The 20,683-nt window shown below is 39.2% G+C and overlaps 1 protein-coding gene across 1 annotated transcript; it reads left to right on the top strand.

Annotated features, from left to right (window-relative positions):
- Window positions 1-18,160: 18,160 nt before the first annotated feature.
- sox14 (SRY-box transcription factor 14) lies at window positions 18,161-20,035 on the top strand. The gene has a single exon (XM_073851993.1). It carries the CDS (start codon window positions 18,535-18,537, stop codon window positions 19,249-19,251), a length of 717 nt encoding a protein of 238 aa, XP_073708094.1. The 5' UTR covers window positions 18,161-18,534; the 3' UTR covers window positions 19,252-20,035.
- Window positions 20,036-20,683: the final 648 nt, after the last annotated feature.

Genomic DNA, 20,683 nt, shown 5'->3' with positions numbered 1-20,683 from the left:
GACTTGGTAGTCAGAAGGAAGGCAGTCTCGACAGATGCCTCCAACTTAGGTTGGGGGGCGCTGTGCGACGGCCAGCCTGCTTTCGGCCTATGGTCGAAAGCAGAGAGTCGCCTTCACATCAACTACTTGGAAATGCTAGCAGTGTGTTTAGGCCTTCACACCCTTCTACCTGTCCTGAAAGGACACCATGTCTTAGTCCGTTCGGACAGCATGACAGTGGTGTCCTACATAAATCACCAGGGGGGTCTCTCGTCGAGACGTCTATTCACGTTAGTAGAACGTCTTCTGAAATGGGCTCAACTGCACTTCCGCTCGCTGAGAGCGACGCATGTGCCAGGCAAACTGAACCAAGGAGCAGACATGTTGTCTCGGAGCAACGTCTCCTCAGACGAATGGATGCTTCACCCTCAAACGGTTCAGCAAATATGGGCTGTCTTTGGCAAGGCGCGAGTAGATCTTTTCGCCTCAAAAGACAATCATCACTGCCCAATTTATTTTTCGAAGGAACAGGACGCATTGACCCAAGAATGGCCCAATCTCCTGTTATACGCGTTCCCTCCGATCGCTCTGTTACCACAGGTCATCAGACGAGTGCGGGAACAGAAACTCAAAGTCCTGTTAGTGGCCCCATTCTGGCAGAACCAGCATTGGTTTCCAGATCTTCCCCGGTTGCTTTCGAAAGCACCGTGGCCCGTGCCACTGAGACGAGATCTCTTAACACAGGCGAACAGAACGCTATGGCACCCCCAACCGGAATTGTGGGCGCTGCACGTATGGGCTCTAGACGGGAGCCTTTAAGTCTCCCTGAGTCGGTTTTGAGTACTATTTCACAAGCTAGAGCACCCTCTACGAGGCGGCTCTACGATCTCAAGTGGTCTGTCTTTTCCGCCTGGTGTTCCACCCGTGGTGCAGACCCAATTTCATGTGACATATCAGTGATATTGTCCTTCTTGCAGGAGCTGTTAGATAAGGGGAGGTCCCCTTCTACGCTCAAGGTCTATGTAGCAACTATAGCGGTATTCCATGACCTTATAAATGGTCAATCTGTGGGAAGGAACGACTTGGTCGTTCGTTTTTTAAAGGGGTCAAGGCGGCTTAATCCTCCTCGCCCCGTCACAGTTCCTTCTTGGGACCTACCCACAGTATTGAGGGCCTTGAGAGACCCTCCCTTTGAACCGCTTCAGTCCATAGGCCTTCGCCCCCTTACGTTGAAGACTGCCCTGCTATTGGCATTAGCATCAGTCAAACGCATGGGTGACTTACAGGCGCTCTCTGTGAGCCCCGTATGCTTGGAGTTCGGGCCGAATGACTCTAAGGTCATCCTGAAGCCAAGATGTGGGTATGTACCCAAGAGTCTCTCGACACCCTTTAGAGACCAAATTATTTCCCTCTTGGCTCTTCCTCCTTCGGAGCAAGACCCGGGAATTAACCCTTTCTGCCCCGTCAGGGCTTTGAGATGCTATGTAGAGCATTCTGCTCCTTTTAGGCAGTCAGAACAGCTGTTTGTGTGTTTCGGTGGCCGCACCAAGGGGTTTTCGGTCACAAAACAGAGGTTATCCAAATGGATTGTGGAAGCTGGCTTACTCTTCTCTGGGCCTACAATGTCCCATGGGAGTAAGAGCCCATTCGACTAGAGGCATCGCCTCGTCCTGGGTGTGGTCTAGTGGGGTTTCTATTGCATAAATTTGTGCGGCGGCAGGCTGGGCCTCACCGTCCACATTTGCTAGATTTTATAATCTGGACGTCCCAGTTTTACAGACTCGGGTCCTTTCTGCATAGTGGTATAACTGTTACCAGTATGTTATGTATGGTGCGCCTTGGCCTCATTTGGAGCTCCAAGTTGTACTTATTCCCTGGAACGGATGTTTATCAGGCTATCTGATGGAACAAATTGGCCCTTATTAGCCCTTTAGTGCTAAGGCCATGTCAGTCGTTCCTCTACCTTAGCAACGGTGGGATTGTACTGGTTCCCCATAAGCGTCTTACGACGCAGTACGAGTGAAAGTATCGAAAGGAACATACTCAGTTACTTTCGTAACCTCGGTTCCCTGAGATACGGGAACGAGTACTACGTTGCTGGCCGTGCTATGTAGCTGCACGACTCAGTCGTCGCTTCAGTCGAAGTACCTGAGTTCCTATGGCGAAATGCTCGCTTATATAGCCAGATGCACCGCCCCTTTTGGCGCGATCGGGCGCGAATCATCGCCATAGGTTTGTGCATCTCCGCTGCCGAGCCATTGGTTCGTTTCTTTAACACTGCACGAACCAATGGCCGTGCAGTTACACTGCGTTATTGAAATGCTTCAGTCTCAGGAGAAAAGGAGCTTTTCCCATAAGCGTCTTACGACGCAGTACTCGTTCCCGTATCTCAGGGAACCGAGGTTACGAAAGTAACCGAGTACGTTTTCCAGAGAGATAAAATTAGTTAAACATCAACACTGCTTTGACTGACTAAATCACACAACTGATATTCAAATTAAGAAGCGCATAGCCATTCCTACTAAAAATGTGAAAATTTGTTGAACAATGTACTTTTTGTTTTTAGGTCGTACTTTTATTTAAAAAAAAAAAAGTAATTACATTTATTATTAATTTCTCTAATTACATCTGTAATTATACTGTTGATCCTACCCCATCTCTTAACCCACGCATAAACGGATAGTTCACCCAAAAATGAAAATGCTGTTATTAATTACTCATCCCAGACCTTCGTCCATCTTCAGAAGACAAATTAAGATATTTTTGAAGAAATATGGAGGGTCAGAAAGCTCTCGAATTTCTTAAAAAATATTTTAATTTGTGTTGCGAATATGAACAAAGGTCAGGAGCAATGTGAGGGTGAGTAATTAAAGGGATAGTTCATCTGAAAATTATTTACTCACCCTCAAGGCATTCTAGGTGTATATGACTTCCTTCTTTCAGTCGAATACAATCAAAGTTATATTAAAAATTGTTCTGGCTCTTCCAAAAAATGGCAATGGGTGGGTGTTTCTCTTCATCAATCCAAAACAAGTCCAATAAAGCGCATCCATCCATAATAAAAAGTGCTCAAATGGCTCCAGGGGGTATATAAAGGCCTCCTGTAGTGAATCGATGCGTTTTTGTAAGAAAAATATCCTTATTTAAAACATAATAGTCACTTTTCTCTAGTTTGCACTAACAGTTGTACATGGAAGCTGCTCTGGACGGATGACGTAGGACATCGGCATTACACATGTGCCACTCAGAATTGACGAAAAGAGCAAAACAAAACAACATCCATGAATTACAAGTACAAAACGAGGACTTGTAAAGAAAAATGTTGGAGGATTTTGATATAAGCAAAGAGGAGACTTTTCCTTTGCTAAAGTAAGGAAACTTTGCTTCCTTTGCTCCTGTAAACAAATGTTGGTTTTTGCGAGACTCTCAGGCGCTTGCGCTACGCCGACGTCCTACGTCATTCGCCTGGAGAGGCTTCTATGTACAACTGTTTGCGCAAACTACATTAAAGTGATTATTACGTTTTAAATATGGATATTTTTCTTATAAAAACTCATCGATTCGCTACAGGAGAGCCATTTGAGGCACTTTTTATTATGGATGAATGCGCTTTATTGGACTTGTTTTGGACTCATGAAGAGAAACACCCGCTCATTGCCATTATAAAGCTTGGAGGAGCCAGACCAATTTCTTATATATCTCCAATTGTATTTGACTGAAAGAAGGAAGTCATATACACCTAGGGTGCCTGGAGGGTGAGTACATTATGGGGTAATTTTTAATTTTTGATTGAACTAACCCTTTAGGGGTAGACGGGATGAGGACTATAAGAATTGTTGAATAAAGTCGTTATTTTTGTTTTCTTTGCGCACAAAAAGTATTCTCATAGCTTCGTAAAATTACAGTTGAACCCCTGATGTCACATGGGCAATCCACTTGTTAAGTCTGATGCCATGCGTCACCGCTTCTGGGTCCAGACGCTCTATCACATAAAATTAGAAAACAACTAAAAGTGCTAATATACACTCACAACTTGAATACTACCAAAACAAATTGTAATCTTAACCTTTAACTCCATACCAAAATCCTAGATAGCCTGACAATGAAAATATAAATATAAATAAATAAATATAAAAATAGTTTTTGGGACGCTGTGAGCACAGAGACTGTAGTGTACAATGTAAGTTTAAAAACATTTAGTTTAAATGTTTAATATGAATAAATGGCTGCTGAGATAGTATTCTCAAGTGAAGCAAGTTGAGGCTTGGACTCGGAAGCATTTCTTACCTCACCACTCAACAAGTGGATTTTACGGATGTCCTTACTACGTTTCTGGACCTGGGAACATTTCAGTTGCGTTCCTGTCTATACAGGGTCAGAAAGCTCTCGGATTTCATCAAAAATATCTTAATTTGTTTTCCGAAGATGAACGATGGTCTTACGGGTTAGGAAGACATGAGGGTGAATAATTAATGACAAAATTAAAATTTTTGAGTAAACTAACCCTTTAACCGTGTTCCACTTGTGTTTTCCGATACATCATGAACACAATAAGCACACTGCACCTAGCAATTTTATTTATTTATTTAGACCTAAGTGCATAGTAATTAAACACACCTAATACAAAGTGTGACAGTAGTACTAACTCCAGGGGTGGACAGTCCTTAACCAGGCCTAACTGACAGTAGATTAGGCCCTGCACATTTATCAGTATGTGTAAATGAGAAAGCAGTTAGCGTTGGCCCGGCCAGACCGGGGTATTAGAACAAGTAGCTTAAGATGATATCACAGTACACACTGCCTGCAGGCTGACTGCAGATTACTAGGTCAGGAAAACAAGAGAGGGGGAGAAAAAAAGAGTGTTGACAAACAATCAGGGCTTTATTAGGCATTAATTATATGTTAAGCCTGCGATCGCTCCTAACCGGAAAAAACGAAAGCTTATGGCAGACCTGCGGGGTTTAGCGCCCCTTGCCTTATCAAGGTCACAAGTCATCAGTCAGTGTCATTTGACTTCACAGTCTTCTAATCACTGGGGTTACCGGGCAGGAATGGTTTGTCGTTTCTCCTTAAATTCATTTGACCTCTGTTCAGGAACTCAGTGTGAGCTACACGGCGATACAAATCACTAATCTGACAGACTGATAAGATGAAGCTTAAACTACAGTGGTGACAGGCAAATTATCATTATGAGACAGTTGGAAGAATTATTCGAGTGCTGGATTCTCTATTTAACACAATACCAGACCTCTGATCACCCAAAGTGCACGTCTCCATGTTCAGGAAGGAGGTTTGTTTGGTTGTCCATTGTGTTGCCCATTCTTGCCTTATCCTGTTGCAAGACACCTTCCTCTGAATGGAGAACTGCCATGTACTCATAACCCCTCAGAAGGAAGATGAAGCAGGCCAGAGAGGAAACAATTTCATTGTTCACTGATATCTTTAATTGTGATGGGAGAGGGGATTATGTAGATTTTGGTAAGCCCTACTGACAAGAAATGTTTGAAAGCGAATGGCCCATAGAGCAGGAATGTGTATGTGTGTATGTGTGTGTGTGTGTGTTTAGAAGAACATCTCTTCCCTATAATAGGGTAATCCCAGAGCCAGGGGATTCCTTCTTCTTCTTACCAAAAAGGAAACATATACTGTTGTCTTTTGTGTTCTGCGGTCTTCATGCTAAAGAAGGGGGATTGTAGTGGAGTTGATGAATTGTTAGCTAATTGGCCTAGAGTTAAACTTGACTCATAATTAAGTATTATTGCTGACCTGCACAGACTGTGGCAACAGGACGTGATGTTGTGTAACTATTAATTACATTCAAAATGTTAGCAGTACATGACCCAAAAGCCCCTACATACAGTTGAAGTCGAAAGTTTGCGGAATCTGCAAAATGTTAATTATTTTAAGAAAAAAAAGAGGGATCATACAAAATGCATGTTTTTTTATTTTATTTAATGCTGACCTGAATAAGATATTTCACATAAAATACATTTACATATAGTCCACAAGAGAAATTTATAAAAATGACCCTGTTCAAAAGTTTACATACGCATTCTTTGGTTTTTTAGCATTTTTGTGTATTTTAACCGGTTCCAACAATGGCTGTATGATTTTGAGATCCATCTTTTCACAGGACAACTGAGGGACTCATATGCAACTATTGAAAATATACATTACAAAAGATACATTAAGAGCTGGAGGGTAAAACTTTTTGAATTTGAAGATCAGGGTAAATTTAACTTATTTTGTCTTCTGGGAAACATGTAAATATCCTTTGTAGCTTCTGAAGGGCAGTACTAAATGAAAAAAAATATGATGTTTACGCAAAATAAGAAAAATGTACACATCTCATTCCGTTCTTAATGCTTAGTTTTTCTTTCTGAAGCATCAGTGAGTGTTTAAATCTTCTGTAATAGTTGCATACGAGTCCCTCAGGTGTACTTAATGTGGAAATATCTCAAAATCATACAGTCATTGTTGAAAAGGGTTAAAAAAGAATTTGTGGGACCTGAAGGATTTTTCTGAAGAAAAGAGGGAAGTTTAACTGTTCAGGACAAATAAGTGACTCATGAACAACTATCACTAAACAAAAAAAAAAAACAAAAAACAGCTGTGGATCATTTAGGTAACAACACAGTATTGAGAATTATGTATTAAGTATTAAGAGTGTATGTAAACTTTTAAAAATGGTCATTTTTATCAATTCAACTATTATTTTCTCTTGTGGACTGTATGTCTTTTATGTGAAATATCTTATTCAGGTCAGTACTGTATAAAAATAACATGCATTTAGTTTGATCCCTCTTATTTTGGTAAAATAAATATTATTTTGCAGATTCTTCTGTGTTGGATTCAACAGAAAAAGCATCCTTTTGTCATCATTATGAAATCATTTAAGAATATAAAAATACTTGGTTTAAAAAAAAAAAAAAAAAATATATATATATATATATATATATATATATATATATATATTTGTTCACTTCACAATATACACTAGGACTTTTTTTTTTCCTAAACAAATTTCTAATGCTGACCAGATCATTTGATCAAAAAAAAACCAAACAAAAAAAAAAAAAAACAGTGCTTTCTATTTCAATATATTTAAAAATGCAATTTATTCTTGCTAATGTTAAAACTGAATTTTCAGCAGCCATTACTCCAGTCTCAGTGTTACATGATCCTTCAGAAATCGTTTTGAAATGCTGATTTGGTGCTCAAGAAATATTTGTGTGGAAATCGTGATACATTCAGAATCCTTTAATGAATAGAAAGTTGAAAAAAGCAAGTATTTAAAATAAAATATTTTTTATAACATTATAAATGGCATTATAATTTGATCAGTTGAATGCATCCTTGCTGAATAAAAGTATTCATTACCCAAAATGTTGACACCTGTCAAAGTCTTTTGAATCAAAAGAAACTTTTGACAGGTAGTGTATAAAATCACTTTTATTTTATTTTTTTAAATGAAAAAAGAAATACACCAACAAAAAACAAACAAACAAACAAATAAGTAAATACAATTATTTACAAATTTAATTGTATTTTTTAAACACAAATTATGAAAATGATTATGAAAAATCACAAAGCAACATTTAATTAATTTTTTTCCATGGTGTGTCAAGGAATGAAATATTATTTTTGACATAAAATTCTGGTGAGTCAAAATTTATACAAATGCAAATGGGCCATTTTGACACCTTTTACAAAGACAAGGTAGTGAGGTATAGTTGCTGGGTTTTGTTGGATCAGTATGTTAAACCTGTTGGCAGACTGAACTAGCCTTTTACATGTTGACATGCACTTTAAAAGTTTCTAGAATAATAATTAGCCTTTTAAAAATGTTTTTTAAACCTTTAGTGCCACTGAAAGTCTGACTGTAGATCATTGATTTTAGCACAGCTTTCTCCAGCATTATGTTATCAGACCACAAGTGGCCTCGGCAGTGTGAGCATGCTCTAAAAGACAGAAGTGACGTATTTAATACTTAATAGCTCAACTACACAATAGCCCACTGACTAGCTTTATCATAATCACTATAGGATATAGATCAAATCTCAATCAAATCTTCAAATCAAACTGACCTACCTGTGATTTTCGAATAATCCTAAAGATGTTAAATAGCATGCTCATGTGTGTTTGGTTAGGGTTAAAGCGAAACTCTGCAGAAAAGTAGATCTCCCGAGCCAGATTTGAGGATACTTGCAAGAATGTCTGACAGGCGAATGAAGCGCTGAAGCAAAGTGTATAATTTTCCAAGTAATCCTCAAGACCTTGTTTAGTTTATTCAGGTGTGCTTGATTAGGGCTGGAGCTTCAGGAGCAGGGTTGAGCATCCTTGGACCAGTATCCTCAGTCTTTGAGTTCGCTTGAGTCTCTGAAGAGGTCCCATACTATGTAAAGATGAGGGTCACTGCATTGAGGATGTAAATGCCTTTCTGAGGTGTTTTCTATACGTTCAATGTACTTTCATTAGTGTATATACATTTCGAAGGCTGTATGTCATCACTGTATGGCTTATACACGGCTTACTATGATCTGATGGCAGAGGTCAATCTCTTGTGATTTCTGTGAGATTCGCCCAAGGATTTCTGGCTGTGTTTAGATTGAGTTCTGTGCGGAGAGGCAGGAGAAGGAGGGATGCACATGAAGGGATGTAAGAAAGGAGGCCGTGTGATTTGTGTAAAGGATAAACAAAGACTAAAACTAATTACCGCTGGAGGTCAGCACTCCAAATGCATATTCAAAAGCGCGGGGCGTCGCAGCAAATTTACAGCGGTCACACTTATTTAGCGGCCTGAATAGGCAATTTCGCAGCGAATCTGGAGAGAAAGGGGGACATGAAAAGTTGTGAAGAATTGATGACGGACTCCTTGAGAGTGAGCAAAATAAAATTGACCATGAAATCTGGAGCCTGGAATTAAATTGGCTGGAAGAAGAGATGAAAAAAGGGAGAAAAGGTGCGGGGTGTGACTTATAAAAGTGGTTTTGTATGAATGCCAAGGTTAATTTGCACATCAGTTAAATGGATTATTAAATTTGAGAGGATAAGTTTAAAGGAAGGAAACCGTAATGGCCTGATAGATATCATTCAGCTTTAGATTGATGAAATCGGCGCCGGTTGTGAGGAACAGCGCTTCCCCGCAGCTCAGCGAGGTTCAAAGGCGAATCGTTCTCGTAGCTGCTATATAAAATAATACCAATAATATGGAAAGTTAACAATGCTTACTTTGTACGCCAGTCACCTCAACAGATGTCAGGCCATATGAAGGTTTCTCAGGGATACAAGAAGATCAAAATCGTAAATGCAGTTATTTTTTACATTCAAGATCTCACTTCTTAGTCTTATTCATCGTCTCTTAAAGTAATCAAGTTGTGCGCAGTCTATAAGTCTCTCGGAGTGCAAAGCTTGGCCTCTGTTAGCAGGTAGCGTGAATACGCAGAGGTTAACCGAGGGCCAAACGCTTCTCTCTGCATCCAACGGCATCCATCACTGCCCAGACTGGCAGACAGCAGTCACTTCAAAACAATCTACAGTCTTTTGAGGCCACATGCAGATCGCTGCAGGAGTGGGAAACAAACCCGGCCGCCATTAAAGTCGATACACCAAAACCAATTGTAGAATATTAGCTGGGAAGTGACAAGGAGGAACTGACAAGGCTTTTTACTGCCGGATGGAGTTCCTCCAAACCGTGAAATTTGAATACTTGGCAACTAAGAAAACAATTCTTGCTGGTGCGTTGAGTAGCTGCCCCATTTGAGTTGAGAGAGAGCGACTGTGGGACAGAAAGAGATAGAGAGACAGAAAGAGGGCCAATGTCTGCTTAATTGCCTTTGGTCACCCACACAGGCAAAACTGGTGCCACACGGCTCAGAACTGCAGACTGGGCAAGAGGCACAAAGGGTTGATAGATATTTTATCGCTCAAGTTAACGGTTAATACATTTCCATTCCCCGAGAAATCTGTCACTCGAAAAAATAAAGAGTGAGGCAAATTAAAGGGAGACAGAGAGAGACCGGCGAAGAAAAGAAGTCGAGTGGGTGACACAGTTTTAGAATGCCCTATCTTTTGGCCATCCCCTCTTTTGAAAGGAATAAAGAGGCTATGCCTCTTTCTTCTCCTCCTTTTTTTCTTCCACTTTTCTCTCTTTCTTTTTCTCTCCCACCCATTCCCATATCTCTCACTTTCCTTAGCGAGTTAAAAAAAAAAACCTCTCATGAATGATGTATGTGTGTCTTGTTATCAACAGCGATTTCTATAGACCTCGACGCATTCACAGAGACATTCATGGCGTAATTGTTAATTTTAATGCCATAATGGCTTCAGATGGGAGGCCTGATTAGACATTTATTGCACAATTAAATGAAACATACTCAAAAATCACAAAAGGCTTCCATAATTATTTCAGGCCATTAATAAAATGGGCATTAAATTATATTGGACACAAAAGAGGAGTGAAATAGATTTCCATTAGAGCAATGGAGGCAGTGAGGGGGTAATAGATCCTGCCTGAATTCACTCTGAAATTAATTGTTGGCCAGCCTATTTCCACATACAGTGGAATAAATGAATGAGAATAGAGAGGAATGAGTTGGTGGCCATGAGAGAGGGGCTGTGGGGTGACATTAGGAGTCTTTGATAAAGCCTTTTGTTTGAGAGCCTACTATAGCCATTATATTCAAAAGCGAAGAAGAGAGAGAGAGGACGAGAGGCACGTAGTGATTTCAAATAGAGTCAGAGGATGCAGAATCCCTGAGCGCCTTCCGCACCTGGAATCATTTGCAGTGCTCAGAACTTGGATAAACTTGTCTGAGTCCAAGAATTGTTCAGGAAGTCTGTATAAACCTGTATGAACTCACTAAACTGTTGGTCAACAAGATATATAACTTCTGTTAAGAAATAACACCATTCCAATTGGCTCTTATTAACGCGCTGAAAAAGTTAATAAACAGGCTTTTAGAACATAACGCCGCTTTTCATCTCCGACAAACATGCAGGAGCACTTTAAACTGATTCAAAAGCGAACGATCTGAAAAGCGCTTCATAGCGCAGTTCTAATAGGAAGCCAAATAGAATTGTCTTTTGAACTGCTGCTCTATTGAGAATCACAAAGTGTAAAGGAAAAGGAGAACTGATATCTCACAATGCAATAACAGATCCCCCTCCTAATAAAAAGAATCAATCAGCACCCAGTACCAATGTTTATTATTCCAGTTTCATCTAAATCAATTTTTCAGCATTCAAAGGCATTCAGATCTTTTAATTGACTCTCTTTTATCATTGCCCTTTTGGTTTTCTTTTTACTTTCCTCTTTCTCTCTATCTCTCTCTCTCTCTGTGTGTACCTTGGTTCGGAGCGTGGTTGTGAGATGTTTGCTTGTATTGTGTTCTTCCTTTAAGTCATGCATGTCACTACTAGTGTCAGCCTGGAAAAGAAAAGCAGAATGTCAGGGTTTGTGTGAAGTTGATTTGTATTGAAAGGATCATAGAAATTATATGTAATCAGAGTTTGTTAATATTAGCAGTCAGTGTTTATTCAACAGTGGAGCTGAAATGCATTTTACACTGGTGTTTAGTGATTCTGCAGCTTGTTTTAGATTTAGTTAGTGTAATTTTATTTTCTAAAATGCTTTTAATCTCCTTCACTACCACTTAAAGGGATAGTTCAACCAACAACAAACATTTTTGAAAACCCATAAGACTTTCAATCATCTTTGGAACACAAATGAAAATATTTATCACGTTCTTTCTTCATTTTTGTCCATCCATTAAAAGTCCAAGCAACCAACATTTTCATGCATCAAAAAGACAAAGGTAATTGCAAAAGTAATCTATGAGTGGTTTAATCCAAGTCTTCTGCACTCTAAAAAATGATGGGTTAAAAACAATTAAAAAAAATTAAATGGTTAACTCAAACCTAACTCAACTATTGCTTAATAATTACTATTCTAGCTTAATGAACCCATAATAGGTTGTAAATTAACATTTACTAATATGGTGAATAAATGAGCATGTATTAATAAATTAAATAAATAATAATTAAATACTTAACATTTTTTTACATTTCTAATTTTCATTAATAAATCTTCATCTTTTGATTATTGCTGATGTCTCTAGTAATGTGTCGGATTTTTTATTTACAATAGTTAAATTAATTTAAACAATAGTAGAGTTAAATAAAACTATTCCCAGATGGTTGGGTTAAACATTTAATAGTTCCGTGGAGAATCTTGAACGTCCATGAAACCTTTCAAATGCAGAAAAGGTTCTTTGTAGTCAAAAAAGGTTCTTTAGATTTTTTAAATGTTCTGCAAAATGGTTCTTTTAAGAACTGTTCACTCAAAGGTTATTTGGGGAACCAACAATGGTTCTTCTATTGGATTACTGCAGAAACACCCTTTTGGAACCTTTATTTGTATGAGTGAACCACTGGAACAAAACAACCTTGTTGCTGGGTTTATTCATATTTCACCCAACGCTGGGTTGTTTTTAAGTGTGAAGAGACATAATGCTTTATATAATGAAATTAACAGATTTAATTTAAGTTTTTATATTTGTCTATAAACATTGGTCAGTGCACATACATAGAGCTTATCAAATATGGTAAAGGTTGCATGTTAAACATGCTTACTTGATGCACCAGAACCAATGAGGTTCACAACCAATGTGCTCGGTTGAGTTTATGAGTTTGGAATGATATGAGGTTTAATAAATAATGTCAGAATTTTCATTTTTGGCTGAACTCTTTAATTGCCAATGCAAAAATTAGGACAAATAAAAATTATGCTGATTGAAGTGGTGACACTGATGTCACTGCTTTTGAATTGTGTTTTAACATATCTTTATTTATTTCTCTCCCTCTTTATTTTCCATATCCTTCCTCAAGAGGCCGATCTAGCTGGAACTCTTCGAGTCACAATTACCAATCACGAAGCTGAAAGTGTGCCGCAAGTCATCGCAGCCGTGAGCGAGCCTTTCTTCCTTTTAATGAAGGTCAGAGAAGAGGCCCCATTTCTCTTTTTGGGTGATAATTCATCCCTATCTCCTGTTATCTGTGCCTGGCCCCTTTAATCCTAATTGTATTGTATGATTGTGCGATGCTTGCTTCTGTGTCTCTGAAGCATTACCCTCCTCCTTTCATTATCAACCAATGCCTTGAACCTCTTTTAATTTCCATTCTGTTTTATTTCATTCAATCATTGGCTCTGTCTTTCCTTTTTCATTAACTCTGCCCTTTGCACAAGGCATAGGATTCTCTAAGGGGCCCTTATTGGGCTCCTTCATGAAATATTATTGTAAAAATATTTGACCATGAGAATTGTCAATTTTATACGTCTCCCGTCGGTCATGCGTTTCTGCCCAATGCTCATTCCGGTTTTGATTAGGGCTTGGTCCCAGCTATTGATAATCGCAGATTGATACGGGGAGAGAATGAAGAAGAGGAAACAGATATGTAAACAGCCGAAGATGGACGAAGATGGGCCTGGCCACGACTGGACGCTTTCCCAGACATGTGGCCCAATCTCGAGGCATCGATGGCTTGTCTTTCGCCGTTTTCCCAAAATAGCATTATGCTCATCACTCTTATGGCCGCTCCAGAAAGGGGCCTGGGATGGTGCGTGGGCTAATGAAATTTCTCCAAACCAAACAGATTTTTTTTTGTAAATATATATTTTGCAGAGGTTCCAGAAAAATGCTGGCTGTGACAGCTGACTAAAATCAATTTCCACACTGGAGAGAAATGGGAGCCAAGAGCCACGGCCAGAACAAACACTGGCAATTTGAATATGCGAAATAATGTCAGTCTGTGAGGAGGAAGCAGGCTGGGGGAGGGAGATGGAACGCAGGGGGGGAGGTTGAGGCAATACTCCACTTTTCAACCCACTGTCTCATAATGGATAGAATTTTCTGAATTTTACCTTTCAGACTGGCAACCCAACTGAAAAGTTGCTGGAGGTCATCAGGGGTTTGCTTAGTGTTGACTCAAAACATGCCAAAACAACTTTTAACTTCCATTACAGTCTGTCTATATAATTGGCTGACAGAGCAGCCCTTAGGGGAGGCAACATTACAATTCAGTTCATTTTTGGTAAGTGCCAGTGGTCTTTAAGTATATAATTTGCCAATGTAAACAGTTCATTTTAAATGCTGGTTACTTCATTGGCTCTTCACTGCTGCTATTTAGCAGTCAACTACAATAGGAAATGTTTGTCATTACTAGTAAAAAAAACAAACACACTGTGTATATAAAATACTATATATATATATATATATATATATATATATATATATATATATATATATATATATATATATACATACATACATACATATACATATATATATATATATATATATATATATATATATATAATACTGTAGTAACCTAACCTTTAAATCTGTTGGTGGCCCTTTAAATCAATTTTTTCATGATACAGTCACCTTTAAGACTTCTTTGGTCTTAGGTGACGCCCAGGCAAAAGAGGGACTCAGTTTGCTCTTGAATAATGTCTGCATTCCCACTAGGTCAGACATTTGAAATGCTCTTCATGTGCTTTGTATATATGAGAGCATTTCCGTTGTAAACACGCTCCCATTTCCGCTGTTGAATCCGCGATGTTACGCACAGAACTTAACTTACCAAGATAATTCCTAAGGGGTGAATATTGGCTTACAAAACAACATGCAACATAGTCGCAGAGGTTTTTTGGCAGAGCGCACTTCCAAATTCTCAGAGGGAGAACATCTATTGCAGCATCATGCGAGCAGAATCACAGCAGCAAATGGGATGTAAAAAGAATAAAAAGCATTGAAATGTCAACACGGGTTTGTGAGGAGTCCTGAGTGGGACCGCGAGTTAGCAGTGGAAAAAGCCACTTAGCGCATCAGGACCATGGACAGCTACTGTACCACCGTATCCATCTCATGAACCCCCGTGTGAAACATGGGGGTCGGAACACGTGGGATTTACACGGTGTTGCCGCTGATTCGGAGAAAACCAGGGACAACCACATCAACTGAGATGAAACCGAATTGTTTTGCTGAATTTCATGGAATTGTTGTTATTGAGTTGACCTCCTTTCATTCTATACCACTGAAATATCCATTCATCCATTTTCCAAGCCGTTTGTCCCGTGAAGGGTCGCGGCCACTAAAATACATAAGCATCTAATTTGTAGTAGTATCTTTTTGTTAAAAAGATACTACTGACTACATTAGGTTTAAAAAAATAAAATAAAATCAGGTGAATAAAATAGCAAAAACGTAAAAGTATAAATTAGTTTATAGATTTGCTCTAGTCTATTTTAACTTTTTTTCAAATAAAGTTACTAATGAGGAAGTTCTGTTGTCTTCCAGATGGTTTAGGTTAATTTATTTGACTTTTTAACATCGTACTAATATTCAAAAAATGATTAAGTTCAATACAGAAGGCGGGTTTCTGTAGTTTCTCATAAAATCCTTTTCAGCTCAACTTTAGGCTTTAAATTGACTGGGGCTTTGCTAATGTTTTTTTTTTTTTTTGGCACCTATCGACTGTAGTTGCCTTTGTGCATCTTAGTCGACTTGCAAATGCTTAAAAGTAATACACTGTTAAACTAACAGTTTTCTCAGCATAAATGGTGCATGTCACTATTGATACAGTGAAATCGAAATATTACTGGTAGTTAAAAGAAACGTTAAAGCCAAAACACTTCGGATCTGAGTTTAAATACACTGAGATACAGTAACACGAATATACATGCACACCTTTGCATGCGTTGGTGGGATGCTAAACTCCTCTGTACGCACGTAAAAGAGGCGCAAACAGTTGACTTTGCGCACGTGAGCGATCCGTAGTCTGCACGCGGAATGTCTCCTCCATTATGACTAGCTCCCATTTAATGACGCGCCCGCCTCAGCATGCTTGATTTCACAAATCTCACTTCATTTGGCTTTGAGTACATCATCTCTATGTCAAATGTTGTGTGCCCCAATAATTTCTGTTAATTCCCGTTGTAATTTCTGTTTCTATCAGGCTGGTGTTCTCCGGATTTCAAGCTGCACTGCTCTCGGCTGTGCTCTGAAATGGAGAGGGAGGCTGAGAGGCGGTGGAACGGTAAAGCTTGATGGATATCGAGCCGGTACCACTAAGAAACACACTTCATGCTCTCCAGATGCATTTACCATCAGCGCCTCATTAAGGATTTATATACACATGGTTTTAGCTTAATTGAAAAAAAAAAATATATATATATATTTATAAAAGTTAAATCTAAGTTGTTGTTTTTTTTGTAATCACTAAATATTTAGAAAGACAACGGTAGTTAAGTTTGTGTTTAATATGCAGATATTGTTTAAGGAGTAGGAGTATTGTTGCTTTGCGAGATAAAGTTACAACGCGAATTATAGAAATATTAAACATTTTAAAAAATAATCCGGAAGGCTAAAAAATAAACCATCCTGCACCTACAAGCTGTAAGGCTAAAACTCAGGGCATGATCACATATCTGAAAATCAATACATCTGCATTTATATACAGCTATAATGTGACCTTGTAAGAACAAAACTGATCGAATAATAATATTAATAATAAAAACAATAATTATAATATACAACTGAACTGCGTAATAAACTAAACCCCCCTCGCCGGTTAGAGAAAAAAAAAGGTTTTACAAATAGTAAACGCTTTGGGTTGAAAATGCACAAAAATAACAAAATAACATACAATAAATAAATTAGTTAATACTTGTTTCAGTGCATACATACGTACGACATTAATTTCCCAACATTTAGATTAATACCTGCATGTTGGGAAATAACGCTGTATCGTGTAATACGATAGAAACAATATATGTTCGTGTGCTAAATTACAGACAGATCCCTCTTCATGTCACGCTTGAAGGCCCCTCCACGAGATATCACATATCTTATACATTTCACTTAATAATTACACCCGTGCCTCTCATATATCAAGCTCCTTGCCTCAGGCTCATTAAGACCCTGATCTTTTTTAAACACTTAAATTTGCATGTTAAAGGTTTTGGTGCGCGAACCTTAACACAAAACATTACCTTGAATTAGTTCACACATCTGGGTGGATTTTGACAATTTTAAATGAATTCGGAATTTTATTTGTCATATATAACACAGAAAAGGAGACAGAGATCATGAGAAAGACGGGGATAATTAACCGCAGCTTCAATGTAAAATATGCTCTGCTGAAAATAATTAAGGTATACTGTGACCATGAATCTAATGTGTAAAGCAATTACATGAAATCTGAATCATTTCATAAACCATTTCTACTAGGCTTCGTGCTAATATCTGTTAGAAATAGTAACAAATGAAAACAAAAACACATCACCCAGCGCAAGGTTTTTATTTGAGCTTCATTATTTGTTGGATGTAATGATTCTATGAGCAACTGGAGCAATTGTTTTCACAATGCCAAATTTGCGTGGGTATGTTACCATTCAGAAAGGGTCCATGGGCATGTTCTACACATGTGAGATTACAGCAGCAAAACAGGTGCAAGCCCCAACCCAGCCTGTCCCAGGAGAGCTTTGGACAATTGTTCTCATTTAGGAAATATTGGCCTGGGGGCCACTGCTTCAGACAGCGCGTTTATTTTCAGAGATCTTTAATACGTTTGTCTTTTCATTATCCTGTTGTTTAGACACTTCAGTATTTGGGCGTTGAAGTTTTAATGATTAAGCTTGCCATCAGCGCTTATAATTTATATGTATAGAATTAATTAAAAAAAAAAAAACGAATAAAAACAAATCTGTTGTAAAAGAAAATATAAGATAAACGTCAGGTAAATCAAAATTTCTTAAATAAATAAAGCTTAACTTTAAAGTGCACACGTAGAATCGTGTTCGAATAAAGACAGCGATGTTTAAAATAAGAATTTGTCTATTCTTCAAGCATCTGTCGTCTCTGAAGGATTGACGCTGGTAGATGTCAGGTTTTATTACAAAAAGGTTGAAGGTCTGTGTTTGTGGACCTTCAACTAAATGGATTTGGGGAGGGAAGAGAGTCACCTCCTTTTCCTCCCCGATCTTTGTTTGTGTTGTAATATACATATTTTGGTAGGTATTATGTGGCTTTCTCAGAGCTGATTGGGCGCTCAGGTTGGCGCGTGAACGCCCTGCGATTATGTCAGATCGCGTGCAGAGCGAACCAGCCCAGCCTTTGAACTTCACCGCTTTTGGCTCTCATTCACGCGCTTCTCCTCATTTCCCAGCCAGGTGCTTCGCGGGGCGAGAATCCTCCGAGAAAAAAAGCGCACAAACAGGTCGCGGAAACTTCGCTTGCCGCGCTGGATTTTGTGGCGTGCGTGGCTGTTCTTCTTCTCTCAGCCGAGTAGTGTCGTTTTGAAGAAGAAACATCTTTCAACTTTACGACAAACACGGAAGAATTAGTGGATTTTCCCCCCATTGATGCCGTTTTGCTGCTCCTCCGGCTCTCGACAAGTGGCATGATCCGTGTCTGTCTGCAGGACAGGTGAATACTGTTTTCTCTTGGTTGGTTGAAGAACTTTTTGTTGTTATTTTAACAGGGAACCGTAAACATGTCAAAGCCGGTAGATCACATCAAGAGACCCATGAACGCCTTCATGGTCTGGTCAAGAGGCCAGAGGAGGAAAATGGCTCAAGAGAATCCCAAAATGCACAATTCAGAAATAAGCAAAAGACTTGGCGCCGAGTGGAAGCTGCTCTCTGAATCCGAGAAGCGACCGTACATCGACGAGGCCAAGAGGCTGAGGGCTCAGCACATGAAAGAGCACCCAGACTACAAATACAGACCCAGGCGCAAGCCCAAGAACCTCCTCAAGAAGGACAGGTACGTGTTTCCTCTGCCCTACCTGGGCGACACGGATCACCTGAAAGGACTTCCGGTCTCGGCCACGGACTCGCTCTTAGGTGCGTCGGAAAAAGCCCGTGCGTTCCTGCCACCCACATCAGCCCCTTACTCGTTCCTCGACCCGAGCCAATTCAGCTCCAGCGCTATCCAGAAGATGACAGAGATGCCCCACACGTTGGCCACCAGCACTTTACCTTACGCATCTTCTCTGGGATACCAGAACGGCGCATTTGGGAGCCTGGGTTGCCCCAGCCAGCACACCCACACCCACCCGTCGCCCACAAACCCCGGGTACGTGGTGCCGTGTAACTGCACCGCATGGTCGGCATCGAGTTTACAGCCGCCTGTTGCCTACATACTGTTCCCAGGTATGACCAAGAGTGGGATTGACCCGTACTCATCAGCACATGCCACTGCTATGTGACTCCACGACTAAAAACAATCTCCTCTTTTGAAAACTTGAATACAGCAATGCATGTACATAAGAAGAGAGGAATGATCAAGACATTTATGCTGAGGCCGCGTGGACACGAACTTTTCACCATCTACGAGAGGTTCCTCGGATCCCAGCTCGGATCTTGGAATAGATGTAAGGCAGGTGCCCAGAACTGTAAGAAATGTAAATGTTTAAACGTTTATTATTATGGCTACCGGATTTGGATGCCTTTAATTTTATTTATTATGTACAATTTGATGCTATAATAATGCTACTTTTGTTTGAACACTTAATATAATTGTTATTCTCATCATATTATTATTAATATTATTATTTGAATGACTTTGATTTGCACAACTAACGATTCATGTTTCTTGTACAGCCTGTTGTATTTACCATTCTTTTTGGCACTCTGAAATTCAAATGATACGACTTTAAGGATTTCAAAGTGAGCAATTCAGCGTTTAATAGATTATACGGGTTATATTGTTTATAATGATCAAACCGGCACCTAAAAGTAGACGGTCTATTTAAAATATCAAATAAGGGAAAAAAAATCCTTATCCTTCAATATTTTTTAATTTGGACATTATCTTTTTTTTCTCTTGTGGTTCAGTGCTAGTCACTCGTTCATTTGATTTCAGAAAGAACATAAAGTTTGAAGCGAAGCAGTTCATGTTGTATTTTTTATCTGCGATGGTAACTTAAAACCTGTCATGTTAATGGAAAGGAAAATGTATCTGAAAGGGTGATACCTCGATTCTTTGTTCATTTGCCGAGCAAAGACATTTTGAATAAAGACAATCTGTCTTAAAAATTCATAACCCTTGTTACCTTGCCTATTTAAACTATCTTCTTTTTGACTATGCTCTCATACAGTCGTGCCAAAAGGTAACAGGCATGTCAGTAGAAAGTGTGATAATCCCGAACATGCGTTTTATCATTTTTATTTGTGCATTAAAAAATAATGTTGTTTTTATGGGGGCAGAGAGAACAGCACAGGCCTTAACTGCTAAACGCAAAACTAAAATTGATCGTAAAATTGATATCTACAATAATTATCTTCTCAATCAGCACTGCTTAAATAGTCAAACGTTTCGGCGGACGCTGTCTAATAACCATCTGGCTTTTCGGCATAGATTTGAGATGAACTCTGTCAGCGCGTGGCGTTCCCGACTGCTCTATAGGGACCGCCGGTCCAAATTAAATGGCAAAACAATTACTGTACAGGGACGCTTAGGGAAACTGAGGGCGAACATGAATTGTGATTTACCCTGAGACCCACAATAGGATGGAAATTGGACTGAAGAAGGGGTTGTACGACGATGAGCCATGTCATTTAGTATTACAAAACAATTTCAAATAAAAACAACTGAACAAAGCGTCAGGTGCTTCCAAATCTGTGCCGATTTTCGCCTAC

The sequence above is a fragment of the Garra rufa genome, chromosome 12 (genome assembly GCF_049309525.1).
Source record: "Garra rufa chromosome 12, GarRuf1.0, whole genome shotgun sequence".
NCBI lineage: Eukaryota > Metazoa > Chordata > Actinopteri > Cypriniformes > Cyprinidae > Garra > Garra rufa.
This window is presented reverse-complemented; position numbering and strand designations above follow the sequence as displayed.